A 16,784-nucleotide genomic window follows, 5' to 3' on the forward strand; every position below is an offset into this window, starting at 1 on the left:
AAGAGAATAACTTAAAATCTAAGCCCTCCATTTATTTATTATGAAAACACAATTTGGAGCTTGGCAGGAGGCAAGGGAAAACAGATTATCCCCATCATTTATCCAGCTGAGAAATCTTTCACACAGAATTTTTCAGTAGGGAACAGCCCCTGCCCTTACCCTCTTCTCAATTAGGATCTCTTCTGATATTAAAATCAAGAAAGAATGAACTTGAGAAAATGGTAATCAAAATCTAAGAAAACGCAAATATATACAAATTTTTCATTTTACCTAAGCAATTGTTTGTTACAATGAGTCCATAAAGCCCAAGTCAACAATTAAGTGAAAACTTAATAGCAAAAAGGAAGCTTCTCCCAGGAGGAAAACAAAAGGTGGTACCCTCAAAATGTTTTCTACTCTAACAAACATCAATATTCCAATCAACATAAGCAAATTTTCTTTCTTATTTATTAATACATCCGAGGGAAAAATGAAGAAAATTTACGGAGAATGTAAGAAAACTCACTGAGTATCTCAGCACCAATCAATTTTCCTCATAGACATTCTTACACATTCTGTAAACATACCCATAACGTCCCCTATGAGCAACTCTAGTGCCTGATGACGAACACGGGAGATGTGCTCTTCTTATCAACTGTCCAGGGCCACAGTAGAATCCTCTGACTCCTACATTCAGAGTGCTGACCCTTCCAGGGCGCACTGTATCAAAACACCTTTTTTTCTAGGAACTACAGACAAGTACGTTGGTACCATCTATCATACTCTGAGGGTAAGTAGAAATAGTTTAAGAGTAAGATGTTGGGTTTCCCTTGTCCTACAACTGTGAGTTCTCCACTGTGCCCCCATGCCCCTTTTTGAAGAGCCACACTTGCTCTTGGCTGATTCCAAATTCCAGAGGCACTTTTCAACGCTTACTGTGCCTAGGCAGAATTAGAGAAAGTCATCAAGCAGTGGTGACGACTGGACAGAAGCTGCTGGATTTCTGGAGGATGCAGGGAGTGTAAATAAATAGGCATGCCTAGTGCACAAGTCAGATGTCAGCTCATGATGACCACGTCAGTGGACACATGTTGGCTTGGCTGAGTTCTCAGAGGCCTGGCCAATGCTATCCAACTCCGGCAAACTGTTCCCTGAAAGCACAGTGATTTGCGTGTTTAACAGCAGATTGCAGCTTGAGGTTACTGGAAACCAAACTGGGTCAGAGAACCTAAGAAGACAGTTCAACATCAGGTGATGCAAGCTGGCTGTCTGCTTACGGTTTTTCTCCATCTTTATCCTGTGGTGCACTCTAAGTCTTTCCCTCCCACACACTTGGAAAAATTGTGGTGGTCCCCTCGGTTGCCTAAACCCATCTCCCCGGCACTCCCTTGTTTTGGAAGGAGATGAGAAATAAATCAAAATGCACTAAGCAGCACTTCCACAGGCACTCGCCTCCTTCATTGAATGTGCACCTCATCAATCACACTATTGTCTGCTTGAAAGGCGAGCCTTGTAAATGTCATATCCACTCAGGCCCAAGGAGAGGCGCATCCAAATGCAGCAAGGAGTTTTAATTGGATAGTGTAATTAAACTAAAAAACCCCAGCAGACTTCCTTTGACAGGATAGATGAAGACCCCTTTTAATAGGGCTAGGAAACATATCTGTTAAAAGGATGAGGCGCTGCCTGCTCCTGATTGTGCTCCAGAGTACTCTTATGAAAAGGCAATTCAATAACTGGGGCATTAATATGTGAGAGTCCGTTGTGTTCTGTAATCAGGCAGTACTTACTGTATTTGATCTGGAACTTTTGAAATAAGTCCTTGTTAGAGAATAAAAACACAACATAACTTGTCCACCTAATGTCTGGAGTGCCTGGATCTCCTGGGAGTGGACAGGGCCTGAGGAAGGGCTGTAGCCTTCCTGGGCTGCAGCTCCAGTTATACTGGGGTATAACTGCAGGTGCCTCACCTACTGGGCCCTCAGTGCACCAGCAGGGCCACCTTTGGGCTGTAACTCTTTCATCCAAAGGCAAGTAAAGTCATCCTCATTCCTCTTTCATACATTTTGTGAGAGCATCTCAAGAATATGACAAAATTCCTGGTTATCTCCTCCCTTAGGAACTAGAATGCCTATCACATGAGACAGAGAGAGAGAGTATGAGCCAGTGAGTGAGAGCACACACCCGTGTGTTCTCTGCTAGAACTACCCGTGTCAAATAGGGGGAAAGAAATCAGGTGGCGAGGATCCGATGGATAGGCTGGGGTGTGCCCAGGGTGATTTTAGTAACAAGCATGAATCTTTCCGCCACAGTCTCCCTTCTCTCCTTTGTCGGGGGTAGGGTGGGAGTAGAGGATGCACATACTGGCACATTCTGCCACACAAATACGTGTGAAGCCTGCAGCTCTAAAACAAGTAACAAAATCAGTGAGAACATGTGAAGAAGTTTGTATCTTCACAAGGCTGTCTTACAAGTGGCGCATGACAATCCCTTGCAGCTGGAATGCCAGTTTAGGAAACCCAGCATCTGGGTGGATCAAGACAGCCTCTGAGCTGGGGCTAAGGTGGGATGCAGAGGGGAGATTTCAGACCAGCCCATCTACAGCTTTCCAAAAAACAGCTTTGCTTTGTTGACATAAACCTCGAAGTCAGTTTCCCTGAGCCCTCAGGGTTTGTTTGATGACTGACTGCTTTTACTCTTCATAAAGCCTGTTTGGAGCTGTTTGCAAACCTATGAACATTCTTAATACTGGTCTTTCACTATGGGTTGATGAACCCATTAAAAACATGTAAGTGAATATGTGTAATCTAGGAAAACTGGATACTGAATTAAACCATCAAATACCCTTAGTTTAAATGAAAACTACATAAAAGCATTTCAGCCATCAATTTGGCTATCACTTCTAGCCAGTATGAATTCTGCTGGAAAAGCTATTTTCGTGCAGATGTGGAATTCAACGGGAAAGACTGACTCGTGTACCAACATCAATCAAAATGTCGACTTCCCTGGCAGCTCTCAACAGTAAGGCAGGTTCAAAGGTCACAGGATAAAGAAAAAGCCAAGCTCTGGTTCAGCTCTAATATCTCCTCGGTAGAAGTCTTGCAAAAGTACCCCCTTCTGTATTAGCCTTGCTTTCATTAATCTTCTTGCCATCTTCTTTAACTAGTCATGCAGAACCGCTCGATAGCAAGACGTATAATGGGGAAGGCCCTGTGCCTATTACCGCGTTAACATTCTCTTAAGCCCCAGTGCAACAATGGAGCGGGAAGGCAAAGGAAATCTGCGACTGCAGGGTGCAGTGCAGGCAATTCAATTACAGCCTGGGCTTACCTGTGTCCTTCTGACCTATAAAACACAAGAGGCCTTTGTGTCTAACTGGCTTGGCCATTAAGGTTGCTGAAGATCACAACAATGCTGATCTTTTCTATTTAAGCTAAATCAATGTGGACAAATCATTATTCAGTAGCTTTAATTTAATTAGTAAATTAAATACACTACTTTACAGATCTTGTCAAGTACTTATGAAAAGAAAGATTCATTTAAGTGGTAGGTCACCAATAAGCCCAGCCCATTTAACTCATAGCCTTAACTGAATCTCAGCTCAAATATCCAGCAGGTTCCAGTCACTAGGGTTTACCAGTCACCTGCAGTTGTGGTTAACTCTTAACCCCAAAGAGTTCCTATCTTGTATCCAAATGGTGTTTTAGACAAAAAGCAAAACAAAACAAAACAAGAAATCCCCTAACATAACCAGCATGAACAGAATCAGATTTCCTTTGAATTATACTATTCCAAGAGAATGTAATCAGGTTACCTCTATTATGTTGCTTCCTTAAGATTTTATATGATCTATACTTAATTGAGATACAGCGCTCTTTTCAGCTATAAAGACGACAGCTACTTTATTAAAGTTTAAATCTGATTTCTTAATGATAGGCTGCTTCCTTTAAAGACTCTAAACCTGCACAACCTTCTTATGATGAAACCAGATCTGGCATGGCTGAGTCTGGTTCTGAAATACAGCCTGAGTGTCTCTGATGGGTGCCAGCCTCACAGAAAGGTCCGCTGCTTTTGTTTCAGGGTAGGAATGTGAGGCTAACAGCATTCGAAGCCTGTGTCTAGAACCAGACATGGTGGAGCCTGCCTGTATTCCCAGCTACTCGGTGGGTTGAGGCGGGAGGATGGCTTGAGCCCAGGAGTTTGAGTCCAGCCTGGGCAATATAGTGAGACCCTGTCTCATTTAAAAAAAAAAAAAAAAAAAAAAAAGCCTGTATCTAGACGTATGTAAGGATGGAAAATTATTTCCCTAAGAAAATTTAAACATGGTAGTTTCTGATGTGGAAACATTCTCCTCTTGTATGTGTTGTATACATCCTTGACCAGTTATAATAAATTAAAATCAATTCACCTTTTAGGGGCTTATGACATCTTTCAAAATAGCAAAATCTGACAGAGGGAATCACTAATTTGAATAATGGCAGCATGATTTTTTTCTCCTTAAATCTAGAAAAGCAGCATTTATTCTTAATTTGTCAAGGCTTGTGATAGACAGATTTTCTCAAATAACTCTTTTAAGAATCCAAATTTATATGTACAATTTTTTAGGCATGTATCTATTTAGTCATTAAGTTCAAGTCCTTAAACACTCACAGGGACAGAGCAATAAATCTTCCCTCTGAGACCCCAGCCTAAGAGGCAGAAGTCGAGGGGAATGGAAACAGAGCCACAGAACTGTTGTTTACGAAGCTCGGCTTCTGAGCCTGGGTCTCTCCGGTCCGCAATATGTGTAATTATGTATTTCCCTGCAGCCCCTCAAATGCTCAGTCTCTTTGCCAAGTCAGCTATTCACACACTTTTTGGATATGGCATCAATTAAACTTGAGTTCTATGCTTTATGACGGCCAAATTAATGGTTTGACAGCGGCTTTCTCAATAAACACTGCACACTGGCCACAGCCGAAGGTTTTAAAAACCATTTCTTTTCTGTTCAAAATTCTGACAAACATGTCTCAAGTAAGACTGGGGACAACTTCATTATCCTCCCTACACTTAATGTCTTTTTGCAAAGAAAGCTGTTTAATAACACATCTGCTCTGTTTTCACAACTAAATTATTCCAGTTGGTCACACGTTCCAGTCTTCGGCAAGACACTTGTGTTACCAGAGATAAAAACATGAAAAAGGAAATATATTGCAGAAATCAAAAACCTTATCTACTTCTAGACTCTCTCTCTTTGCCATAATTCATTCAAGAAGGCCCCAAGAATAATTTTTGATGTAAACTCAGCTACAAACATACATCACTATGCTGATAAAAATCACAGGCTAAACTTATGAAATATAGTGACTTTCATTTCTTTAGTGATGTTAAAATAACTTTTTTCTAAGGTTCAACAGACACAAAAGATAAAAAGGGTTACCATTAATCCTTTAAATAATAAAGAAACAGAAGACACTCCACAGATTAATTCTATGGTCTGAGGATGAACTTGTTAGATTGAGTCACTGAATTAATTTGATGAAGATACTGGAAATCATAAAACACACAGCATCAAGCCGATTCATTTAAAACATCTTTGTTTGGGCACTTTACAACATAAATTATGTGGAATAACTTTTGGATTCTAAATTCTGGCTTCACTAAGTTCAGTTTTCAGTTAACAAACATTCAGTGAGGACAACTCTGCAGGCTCTGTGCTAGGGAGTGAGGACACAGAAGCCGGTTCTTGAGTCAGTTCCGTAGGGAGATGGAAGTGGGAGGGAAGGGTGGGCCTTCAATAGATAAATGCAGAACAAAGGGGTATTCCTAGAGGCATGTGCAAACTCCTGGGGGCAAAGTGAACAGAGAGAGCCTGACACTGGGACTGGGTCTTGAAAAATGAGCAGGCTGAGTACGGGGAGGTGGAAATGTTTGTAAGTTAGAGAGGGGTCAGGTTCGAAAGGCACATTCCAGGCAGTGGGAACAGCACAGAATGCATCGTGTGCAAGTAGTTACAGTGACCACAGCCCAAATGTGAGATGGGAAACTATGGGCTATCAGGCTAGCGTGGTCAGCTGCTTGTCAATGTCTGCAAAGGCTATGCTGAACAGTCTGCATTTTATTCTGTAAGCCTATTTCAAATTTTTTTTCTGGCTGAGAGTGGTGGCTCACATCTGTAATCCCAGGACTTTGGGAGACTGAGGCAGGAGGATGGTCTGAGGCCAGGAGCTCAAGAACAGCCTGGGCAACATAGCAAGACTGTGTCTACAACTAAGTAGAATTCCTTTGGTTCAAGGGGAGGCCTTATGCCCAGTCCTCCCCAACCTCCCTCCGTACCCTTGAGGTCCCTCTGAGATGCTAGAGTTCTGAGGAACACGGTTTAAAAAGCACTGCCATGGGGGACAGGGACTTAGGCAGTGTTTTACTGATGCAGTGAGCCTCTTTGTTAAGGAAAAAACCTGAATCCTGCATCTAGTTCTTTCCCTAACCTTTCCACTCTAGCTTATCCCTTTATGCAACACAGAAGTGATTACCTTTCATTTCTCAGAGACATGGAGAATTTATAAAATGTTACTTTTCAAAGCATCCTCAGTTCTTGGAGAGAAAGATGCTAGAACAATGACATCTTTATTGGCCGACAAGCTGAAGTGAGCAGGATTAGGAAGAACATGTTTATCCAAAGGCAGAGGGAATCCAGCAACCTTGAGGCAAGGCCCCCCAGCAGCAGGCACTTTTCTCACAGCCTCTTGCAGGGTCGGAGGCCTCACGGGATGACAGGAATGGCAGGAAGGGAGTGGAATGGCCTTCCTCCTTCCCCTGTGTCCCCCTATGTTCTCCCTTTTTGCCAAGCTGTAGGTGAATGAGTTGAACACGTAGTCCAGCAGAGTTTGACAAAAAATTAAACACCCACCCATAAATGAAGCAATGTGGCATGTGCCCAGTCTACCAGCCCCCTTTAGGCTCCTGCTTAGTCAGTGTTATCTCAAAAACTTGAATCGTATTATAAACACTTGCTGGCCTTTACATTTCTCATTGTTCCTTTTGAGTAAGTAATTCCTTATAACATCTGTTCTCAAATTTAGTGAATGTTGGACACAGGGAATTAATAAAAATTAGATGCTCAGTCTGTACTCCAAGTTACTGAATCACAGTCTACTAGGGTGAGCCCTAGGTAACTAACTGCATTTTAAACAGGCTTTGCAGATAATGCTTGTCTGTACCAGACTTTTAAAACCATTATCTTTTTTGTTTTGAGATGAGTCTCGCTCTGTCGCCCAGGCTGGAGTGCAGTGGCCGGATCTCAGCTCACTGCAAGCTCCGCCTCCCGGATTTACGCCATTCTCCTGCCTCAGCCTCCCGGGTAGCTGGGACTATAGGCACCCGCCACCTCGCCCGGCTAGTTTTTTGTATTTTTTAGTGGAGACAGGGTTTCATCGTGTTAGCCAGGATGGTCTCGATCTCCTGACCTCGTGATCCGCCCGTCTCGGCCTCCCAAAGTGCTGGGATTACAGGCTTGAGCCACCGCGCCCGGCCTAGAACCATTATCTTATAGTGTTCTCTAGGTAACTAACGAACCCTTACATAGTTTAAAATTTTTTTCTTTCACAGAGGAATTTCAGTGTGATCTATGTGCCCTTTCTGCCCCTTGACAGGACTAGAGTCCTAAAAATGATTAAGTGATTAATCTAAATGCTACACCCAATTACTTAACTGCAAAAGTATAATATGCCAAAATACATAACTGGACTGTATCTACTTTGATAATTTAAGTGGAGGAATGCCAGCCCAGCAGTGATCTCTTCTGTAGGACCAGGCAAGAGTTTAATTATGAGCTAGTAGGTCATGCAGCTGCCAATAATCTGGGGGGTGCTGACACTTCTGGCATGAGGGATATATCTAAATCTAGGCGTTTGCCGCCTTGGGAAATCCCCAACTTCCCTCCATCTCACAGGGAAGGAAGGCAGATTCAGGTCTGACTGGTCAAGTCCCCCAAATGGTAAAGGGAAGGGAGCACAAAGTAAAATGAGGGCTCTGGTGAGTGCAAATTCCCAGCAGAAATCTGGCCCTGTGCCCCCAGCTCCCAGGGCTGGGCTGCTGAGGTCAGGAGGTGGGCTGCGAGGTTCTCTGCTGCCATCAAGACCGAACAGGATGGGGGCACGTGTCAGGCTCTGGGCACCATAATACAATCCCGTTTGATTAAAAGAAATTTCTGGTAATGAATTAAAACAGACCCAAGGAAAAAAGGACACGGTGGCAATATATCCTCCTGGCACCCAGCACACAGAAGGGAAGAGAGGGAAAGAGAGAAAGGAGACATAAATAAAAGGGACTACTCACTGGGGCTTTTTTCTTCAGCAAGGTCACAGGCACAGAGCAGATCAGAATCGATTGAGATGGGTTTCTGCTTAATCCAAAACTTAGTGCTGGCTTTCTGATTCGTAACAGGGTCTATCTCTACTTTGTCTCCAGAGATACCTGTAAGCCAAGGGGAAGACAAAAAAGAAACCACAAGAAGTAGAAGGTGTAAGTGACTGCAGGGCAATCATTTGACCTGTTTTATAAATCCGAAATTGCACGAACATGAGCTCTTTCTTAGGGCTTTGGGGAATGCCACGGGCTTCCTGAGACAAACATACGGACACTCCAAATGGCACACACAAGTTGCACAGTCTGGTTTCCTGGGTGGGTGAGTTGAGGGTGGGGGAACCTCCCCAAACTATATGAGAAGGTATTAAGAAACAAGCCTTCTTAGATATAACATGGATCCAACACAGAGAGGCTGTGTATAGCCATACATTATCTCTATATTGTAAAGAAATAACTATCAGGTTTATTTAAAAAACAGTTTTGATTGATGCTCTGAGTTGTTGTTCTCATTTAAGAAGATCTGGGGTGGACAGATAAATCTGTAACATCCCTATGTTTAAATAGCTAAGTTACCAATGAACAGCTTCTGATCTGAAACAACCTTGTACACTACAAATAGGGGAATAAAATAACTCTTCCTTTCTGTGACACTAAATAATTGCCCAACCTATATTTAAGGGAAGTCATGAGAGGATTAAAAGGTCCCTTACATAAAACCTTTCAAGTTCAAGTCTTGGAGCCTGGCTTCGGGCTGCAGAGGTCACTGCCCCCCTGCTGAGGGAGAGACTCGGCACTGGGTGTGAGCTTTACGCAACAAAGACTTTATAACAGGAATCCAGAATGCTCAATACTGGCACTTCCGATTTCATTTTTAGAGCTTAGAAGACAACACGTTGTACAGTGACTGGGAATAAAGGTGTTTGCAGAACAAAGGAAATGCCAGGTATGGGAGGGGCCCTGGAATAAGTGTGGAAATGCACAGGAACCGCTTTTCCGGTACTACAGAGGAGTACATGCTCAGCCCGACACACACCATCTAGGCTAGATGTGCTCTTTTTCGTCTTTCGTTGAAAATTAAGGAATCTGTTCATGAAGTGAGACAAAAACCTTTAACATGCCTTCTACAGTGGGCCCCATATGGAACCTTAAAAGTAATTAATTTTTAGGCCATAGTTTAAAGGTCAGGGTCAAAGTGAAAAAAAGCAAAATGAAGATATAAGAAATAATTAAAATAACCAAATGTACATAGTAAAACGGAAAAGACATAGTTAACATATTTCATCCTACGAATCACACTCAAATTTTTGAACAAAATGTGAGAAAACTCAGTAAGCCAAAAGCAGGAGCAGATAAAACAAACAGTTCAATTAACCTCCCCCTAAAATAAAACACACATACATACACCCCAACCACAGTTTGACAGCAAATTTAAAATTGAAAAAACAAATACAAACAAAATCCTAGTGATCAGGTCTGCTACACGCTTCATTCATTTATATTTTATTTTATGAATAAATAAATCCCAAATACCAGCTAGACAAAGGCAGAAGACTGTGTGCAGAGAGACTACAGTGGAGGCTCCTCCGCTGCCTCCAGGGGAGACAATGCAGAGATGGCTGCTGTACCCTGGTCAGTATGTGTGGTCTTTGGTAAAGATGAACAATTGGTACTTTTTGCTAATCGAATGCTGGAATTTGTCGTTAGACCTATTTCAGGAACACCATATTTCAATTAGGCATAATGTCGTAAGTCCAGCTGACTCTGGACGTTCAGGTCTAGATAATTTCAGGAGGGTGAGAATGTACCAGGAGACCACTTTGATTACATTTCAGTTAAAATAGATTGCGACTACCCAGTCACACTCTTGCCTCCAATTTGGTCATTAATTGTTAAAGATCTGGACATTTCTATAGTTCCCTGAAAGAAATACCGAAGCCATGGTTGTCGGTTGTGTGTGTGTGTGTGTGTGTGTGTGTGTGTGTGTATGTGTGTTCCCCTTCTACTTATTTTGACATTTATAAAAGTCAAAATGAGCACAGCAGAATAAATGTGCATATCTCTTATGTGAAAATAAACCATGCTCCACATCCTTTTCTCAGAAAGAATGGGGCAAAAAAATCATCACCAGAGACATGGTTTTAAAATTTTGTTCTATGGCCCTGCAATTCTTGAAGCCGTAGTCAGTCAATACTGTTAATGTACCTTGTTAATTTGATAGGATTTGTCAGGTAACTCCACTGGAAAATTATATAAAACTGTTCCAGATGAAAAGATGATAGTGACATGAATTAAAGTGATAGAACAATAGTGGAATATAAACCAGAAATGACACCCAAAGTGGCTGTTGATTTATTGCTGTACTGAGTTTGGTTCTGGGCTCCCATGTATATTAGTGCTACAAATCTGGGTCCATTTAGCAGAGGGATGCTCATACATACATCACCAGCTCCTGCTCCAAGCCAAGGTCACTCCCCATTGCATCAATCTTTTCAACAGAGCCTACTTCACAAAGCAGGACTTTTGTAACCATCTCAGATGTAACAGACTCTCGTCCTCTTTCATCTTTCTTTTATCATGTAAAGTACACTTTAACTTCTATTATTTTTATCTGCAAATTGTTACCGTATAGTTCATCCATTACCAGCAGTATCTCTGCATCAATTGCCTAAGCTCTGCACAGCCACAGAACACTTTCCCAATGCCGCCCTTTCCTGGGGTTATTGTGCAGTTACTGTTCACAGAGGGGAACCCCAAGACCAGGGCTTGGGGATGAAGATGTGGGAGATGAAAGCAATAGGTTCAAGATGGGCAGACAGGTGGAATATCATTTCAACAATTGGTGTGTTCCAAAAAAGTTGCATGTGAATCAGATTTTTTTCTGAATCGAATCACATTTTCCCACTGACTTCTAGTTCCAGAGCTACTTTATCTTCATTTTAGATTGATCTGTAATTGGCAGGGGCTCCCAACACTTTAGTTTTAAGTTTCTCTGCCCTGTAGGCTTTCAGTCAAGTAGTTAATGATCTGTAAAACACTTGCCTGCCTAGAGGAGTCACTATTTAAAGGAACCTGTAGGGGAATCTTTCCTGATGGGAAAAATCCTTTTGTACATTAAATAATCTTACCCTCTTAATACCTGTGTAAGTCTCAGCTTCTTAAGGCAGCACAGGCAGCACCGCAGCACCCTATCTGCTCCTGCTACCACATGGCAGCCCTCAGCCTGAGGCAGTCCACGGGAGGAGCCCTCTTCCTGAGCACCCCCAGGAAGAGAACACACCTACTGCAGAAGAGAGAGAGGAGGCCTAGAATCCAGCCTGGAGGCGAACAGAGGCCTCTCTGTCCTTAGCTTCAGAGCCCTTGGTAGTCTTCTTGGTTACAAGGAAGAGTTAGCTTGGTGGAGGGGAGATCAGTGAGGAGGCAGGTGACACAGCCCAGGCCAGGGGCAGGGACATTTGTGGCTGGGGTGCAATGGGGATGAGCATATTAAAGACAAAAGCACTAGGAGTAGGCAAATGACTGCAAGTACGGTGTGAGGGAGAAGGGAGTCAGACAGGTTCCTGGGGCATCGCTGCGGTGATGAGGGGTGGGGGGAAGAGGTTGTGGAAGTCTGGCTAGTGGGGTCACAAGTGTGGAGGTTGGGTAGTACCCCACTTGTCACTGCCACTTCTCTATGCTAAGTGGAGGGAGTGGGTAAGCAGCACTGTCTCCCTGTGACAGCAGAGCACCGGGAGAAGAAGGCTGCTGCACGCATGGTCCCTGCGGCTCAGACTCCTTAAGGCAAAGGCCTAGGTAAAGAGCAAAGGTGCAACCCTGGTGTGCTCACTGCTGTTTCTGCTTCAGCTGGCTCGGGCACCAGGGATCATTCAGTACAATTTTCTCCTTAGGCCCAACAGGCACGACGCTAGTTATAGACACCATTCACTGAGCACCTCCAGTATTAACATAACAGCTAACATTAACTGCCATCAACAATGTGCCAGCATGGTTAGAAATCCACCATGTGCATGGACTCAAATCTCTTAATAACCTCATGAAGTTGGCTACTATGTTCATCCTACTCTACTGACAAGGAAACAGAAACACAGGGAGGTTAAGTAACTTGCCCAAGATCACCCAGCTGGTAAGTGGCAAAGCTGCAATTTGAACTCAGGAAGTCTGGTTCCAGAATGTGCCCCTCAGCCACTACACTATTCTGCAAGAACTGTGCCAAGTGTTTCACATAACATATCCCAGGAGAGGGGAACGTACTTGCCTAGGTCAGGGAGCATCTAAGTGGAACAGCCACTGTTCAAACCCAGAGCTACCTGGGTCTCAAGTCCTGGTTCTTTCTGCTGCTCTGCACAGCCTCCACTGTGAGTCAGAAGATGTGTTAATAAGAAGGAGTTCTGCCCAAACAGTCCCCCATCTCCTCTCAATTTTCACCAAGGAACAAATAAATGTTCACAAATGCCAATAAATGCACACATCTATTTTTTGTTCATACATGGCAAATTGGAGCATGAAATCCAATCAATATTCTTTCTGACCACCGAGCAGTTTTGATATCCTCAGCTAAAGTTTTTGTGTAAAGTCATTTAAGGAATGGCGGAGCCACTCCTTACAGTGTCATGTATGCACTGTTTTAAGTAATTCAAATTATAAATCTATTTCCAAGGAAATAAGAGGAAATGGCTTTTGTTACATTCACATTTCTCCAACTTAAGTGGCCAATAATAGAGGAATAATTGATCCAACAATGACGAAATACAACATAACCATGAAAAGTTTTGACTCAAAAAACCCTTATAACACAATAGTAAGTGAAAAGGACAGGAAAAACATCTATAAAAAAAGATATCAAAAGGATGTGCTCCAAAAACTGGTACCAGTGGTCAACTCTGGTTAGTAGAATTATATCCTTTCCTTTTCTGTATTTTTTCCAAAATAAACATTTCACCAAAAATAAAAACAAACATCACTTTAAAAGCTGACACTTTTTGATTTTCACTTCAGAATTCAGTATCCTTTCTTGACTGCTAAAATGTGAGGAAGGATAAGTATGCTGAAATCTTGAAATGGTGAAGTGATCCTTAATGAAAGAATGCTTCCTTCTAGCAGTTCTTTAGAGAACTTTTTTTTTTTTTTTAAAGCAGAATTTCTCTAGCAGAACTTCTAGCAGTTTAGTGGTATGCCAGGGGCTGTGCTGCTGGGAAGGGCTCATGAGCTAAACTACACCCAACCTGCTGCCCCTCTCAGAAGCGGAGCCCGGCAGGCTTCTTTCCAGTTCTGGCAGGTGGGGAAAAAGAGAACACGGGGGCTGGCCGGGAGCAGCCAGGGTCAGCCCCTTCTCCTGGAAACAAGGGAGGCAGTTTGTCTCCCTTACCAGCTCTCTCCCCTAACCACTTATCCACAGCCATCCGTCATGACCTTTTCATGCTCCCACTTCTGACAGCTTCCAGATACAGTGAGTCAAACTTCACTGGAAGCAAACTATCACACCAACTGTCAAAGGCAGAAAACATTGCCTGATTGCTGTCCTACATCAACGCCAGCATATAAATCCTTCCTTAACAAGACAGCTCAAAATAAACAAAAACACAACTCTAATGTGTATACAGCTCTCTGGGGAAACTATTTGTGCAAGCCTTTAGAGTTATCACAAGGAGACCCTTGTCTGCTTTAACTAACCAAGATTTCCATAAAAGGAGATTAGCACTGCGTAGCATCTTTTTCTAACACAGACTGAGCGCCCACTCTGGGTAGCCCCCACACTAGGTCCTTTTGTGTACAGCGGCTTATTGAGAGCTTAGAATACCTCTAATCAGCAAGGCACTATTATCCCACCTTACATTTGAAGGCAGCACTAGAGGGGGCTTAGGGATAGGAACCCTGGAGTCAGAAAGTCCTCTGTTCAAATGTCAGCTTTCCTACTTCCTAATTACGTGACTTCGGAAAAATTTCTATAAAACGGAGATAATAATAATAGATACCTCATGTGCTTGTTGTGAGGATTAGGTGAAATAAGGCATGACAAGGACTTGGCATTGTGCCTGTTACACAGCTAGCGACGAATATTACTCCTTCTCACGATTATTATCAGAAGTCAGGCACTGGGTTAAGGATGTGACACAGACTCAGTGATGAGGGTCGAGTCTGGGGAGCTCAGGGAGCCACAAGAGGGAGGTGAATAAAGGACCTGCCCGGCCCTAGGATTGGAGGCGAGAAGAATCTTCCCTGGGACCTTCTCTGCATTCCAGCCTTGGGAGCACCAGGATCCAGCTGGGGAGACCAATGCCTTCATCCCCACAAATCCCCCCAGTAACCTCCCACCACCAAGTGTCATTGGGCATTTCTCTTCCCCACAACCTCCAAGAGTTCAATTCGAATCAGGAAGAATGTTCTCAGACCTGGAGTTGTGGAAACTTTTGTGCTAGGGAATCCTCATCCTACTGGGTCTCCAGGCCACCAATTTGGAGGCCCTGATTGTGCTGGCACATCCCCACTGGTGTTATCCTGGGCAAAGTCACTGCTCCCTTGGAGAGTCTGAGAATCCTCCTTTGTAAAATGGGGGTAACAACAGTACCAACTCCCTGGGTGTCATGAGATGGAATGGCATAAGTACATAAAAACTTAGCACACACTGGCACGTAAGAGCTCAATTATTACTCAGATTTTTATTAAGGATGACCCCCAGAAAGATGAAATGGTATACTAGCCTATGGTGAATCAAATTAGTAAACTGGAGAGCTTGGTGGTTCAAGTCCAGGTCTAGCTGTCTGGTGAGTTCTGACTTGCCAGCTGTTTCCTATTGTCTCAGAGGAGACTGCTTGAGTCTTGGGAGGTACAACCTCCCCTATGGTACTCTTAAAATACCACCTTAAAAAAGCTAAAACACCACTTTGGCAAACATTAAGGCATTTAGCATTCCATGTCTTAGTGTATTTCCTGTTATTGTTTATTTGCTCAGACATCATAAGCTGTGGTTCATTCATTAATTTCCTACAGCTTTGAATCTAAGGCTACAAACGTCCCACTGCTGTTAAATCCTGGAGCAGCTTTTTATACAATTCTTCACTCCTCTTGTCTTCAGGTTACCTAGAGCCTATGAAAGCCTGGAAAAGCCCCTAGGGAGTGACACTGAACAACTCTTCGCCAGAGTGGATTTTGCTGAATATACACAGCCAATCGATAGCATCCACAGAGCAGTCAGGGAAGTCTTTGAAACTTGTCTGAATTTACACACAAGATCAGACACACAGGCTGTTTGGGCTTAATGAGACCTTAGAGATCACCTAGTCTGGGGTTTTCATTCTCCATATGAAGAAATTGAGTCTCAGGGCTGGGACATGACTTGTCTGATGTCACCCATTAATGACAGAGCCATAACCATAATTCATCTCCCCACACTACCAGGCCAGGGCTTAAACAGACCAGCTCACCTGCCATGCAGGAGTACTGCGTATTCACACACTGATCAAATGCATTACAACAAAAAAGCGCTCTCTCCAGCAATTTAAGGCACCCAAAATAGATGACAAAACCATATTTCAGGTCACAACTAAAATGAAACCCAGTAGAGCTTTACTTTCTTGAGATCAAGTGGGAGTTCTAGGCCCCAGGATCACTGGTTTCATTCAAAGGACTAACCATTCTGAAACGGTTTGGAACCACAGCTAAAAGCTGCCAATTCCAATATGTGGTCAGTAAGAGACTCAGTGACAAGTCCAAGCATACCTGACTAGACTGTTAGGCTTGGCATGCAAACCAAGGAGTGGCCTGGACACGAACGAACACAGAGCAGCAGTCAGCACAGGACACAGCACCAGGGCAGAGCTTATGAAATGAGACCTGGTACTGTTTAACCCCAGAAAGACCTGACCTTGGATGCATGCTAAGTTCTCTCTGCAGAGAAGGCATTTACAAAGATTCCGCACTAGGACAGTTAGATCACCACACTAAATACTCTGTCAGTAAATGGATACTTCAGGTGAGCCTATGAAGTCAGCTAGGAAGCAGTAGGCCCTAAGAGAATTTACAGTATCACTTGTAGAGTGGGGAAAACCTGATCGTCCCCATGTTCAGGCCCTGCTGCGCTGTTGGAGCTCAGGTGCCAAAGATGAGGAAGTGATCAAAGGAGCACAGAACTCTGGATGAACTATCATGAATCTGACTCCCATTAATTCCATCACGCCAGTGCTTCTCAACTTCTTCCAATTCTCAATTCTTTCTCAGCCATCTGAGGAACCTGACACATTGTCATTAATAACCCTTGACTACTCCACAGGAATTCTCAAAAGGGTGGCTCTGGGAGCAGGGAGCCAGAGGAAGATATGCCTCAGAAAAAGCCCCCAGTGTTTCCAATATTCCCAGTTAGGTGATTTTTCCCTAAGCCAATCACTACATTTAGTGTGAAAGTGGTAACGGAGCTTTCTGGAGGCAGTCTTGATAGCATGCATCCTCTGCCTCATCACTTAATTAGT

General features: G+C 43.3%; 1 protein-coding gene across 7 annotated transcripts in view; it reads right to left on the bottom strand.

Moving 5' to 3' along the window:
* The window catches only part of MAPKAP1 (MAPK associated protein 1), a 273,571-nt gene that overhangs the window by 21,071 nt on the left and 235,716 nt on the right, over window positions 1-16,784 (bottom strand). For all 7 annotated transcript variants that reach the window (XM_008006232.3, XM_008006231.3, XM_008006238.3 and 4 more), the window contains one exon: window positions 8,296-8,433. In XM_008006232.3, the coding sequence (XP_008004423.1) occupies window positions 8,296-8,433 (138 nt within the window). The remainder of the gene's footprint in view (window positions 1-8,295; window positions 8,434-16,784) is intronic.

The sequence above is a fragment of the Chlorocebus sabaeus genome, chromosome 12 (assembly GCF_047675955.1).
Source record: "Chlorocebus sabaeus isolate Y175 chromosome 12, mChlSab1.0.hap1, whole genome shotgun sequence".
NCBI lineage: Eukaryota > Metazoa > Chordata > Mammalia > Primates > Cercopithecidae > Chlorocebus > Chlorocebus sabaeus.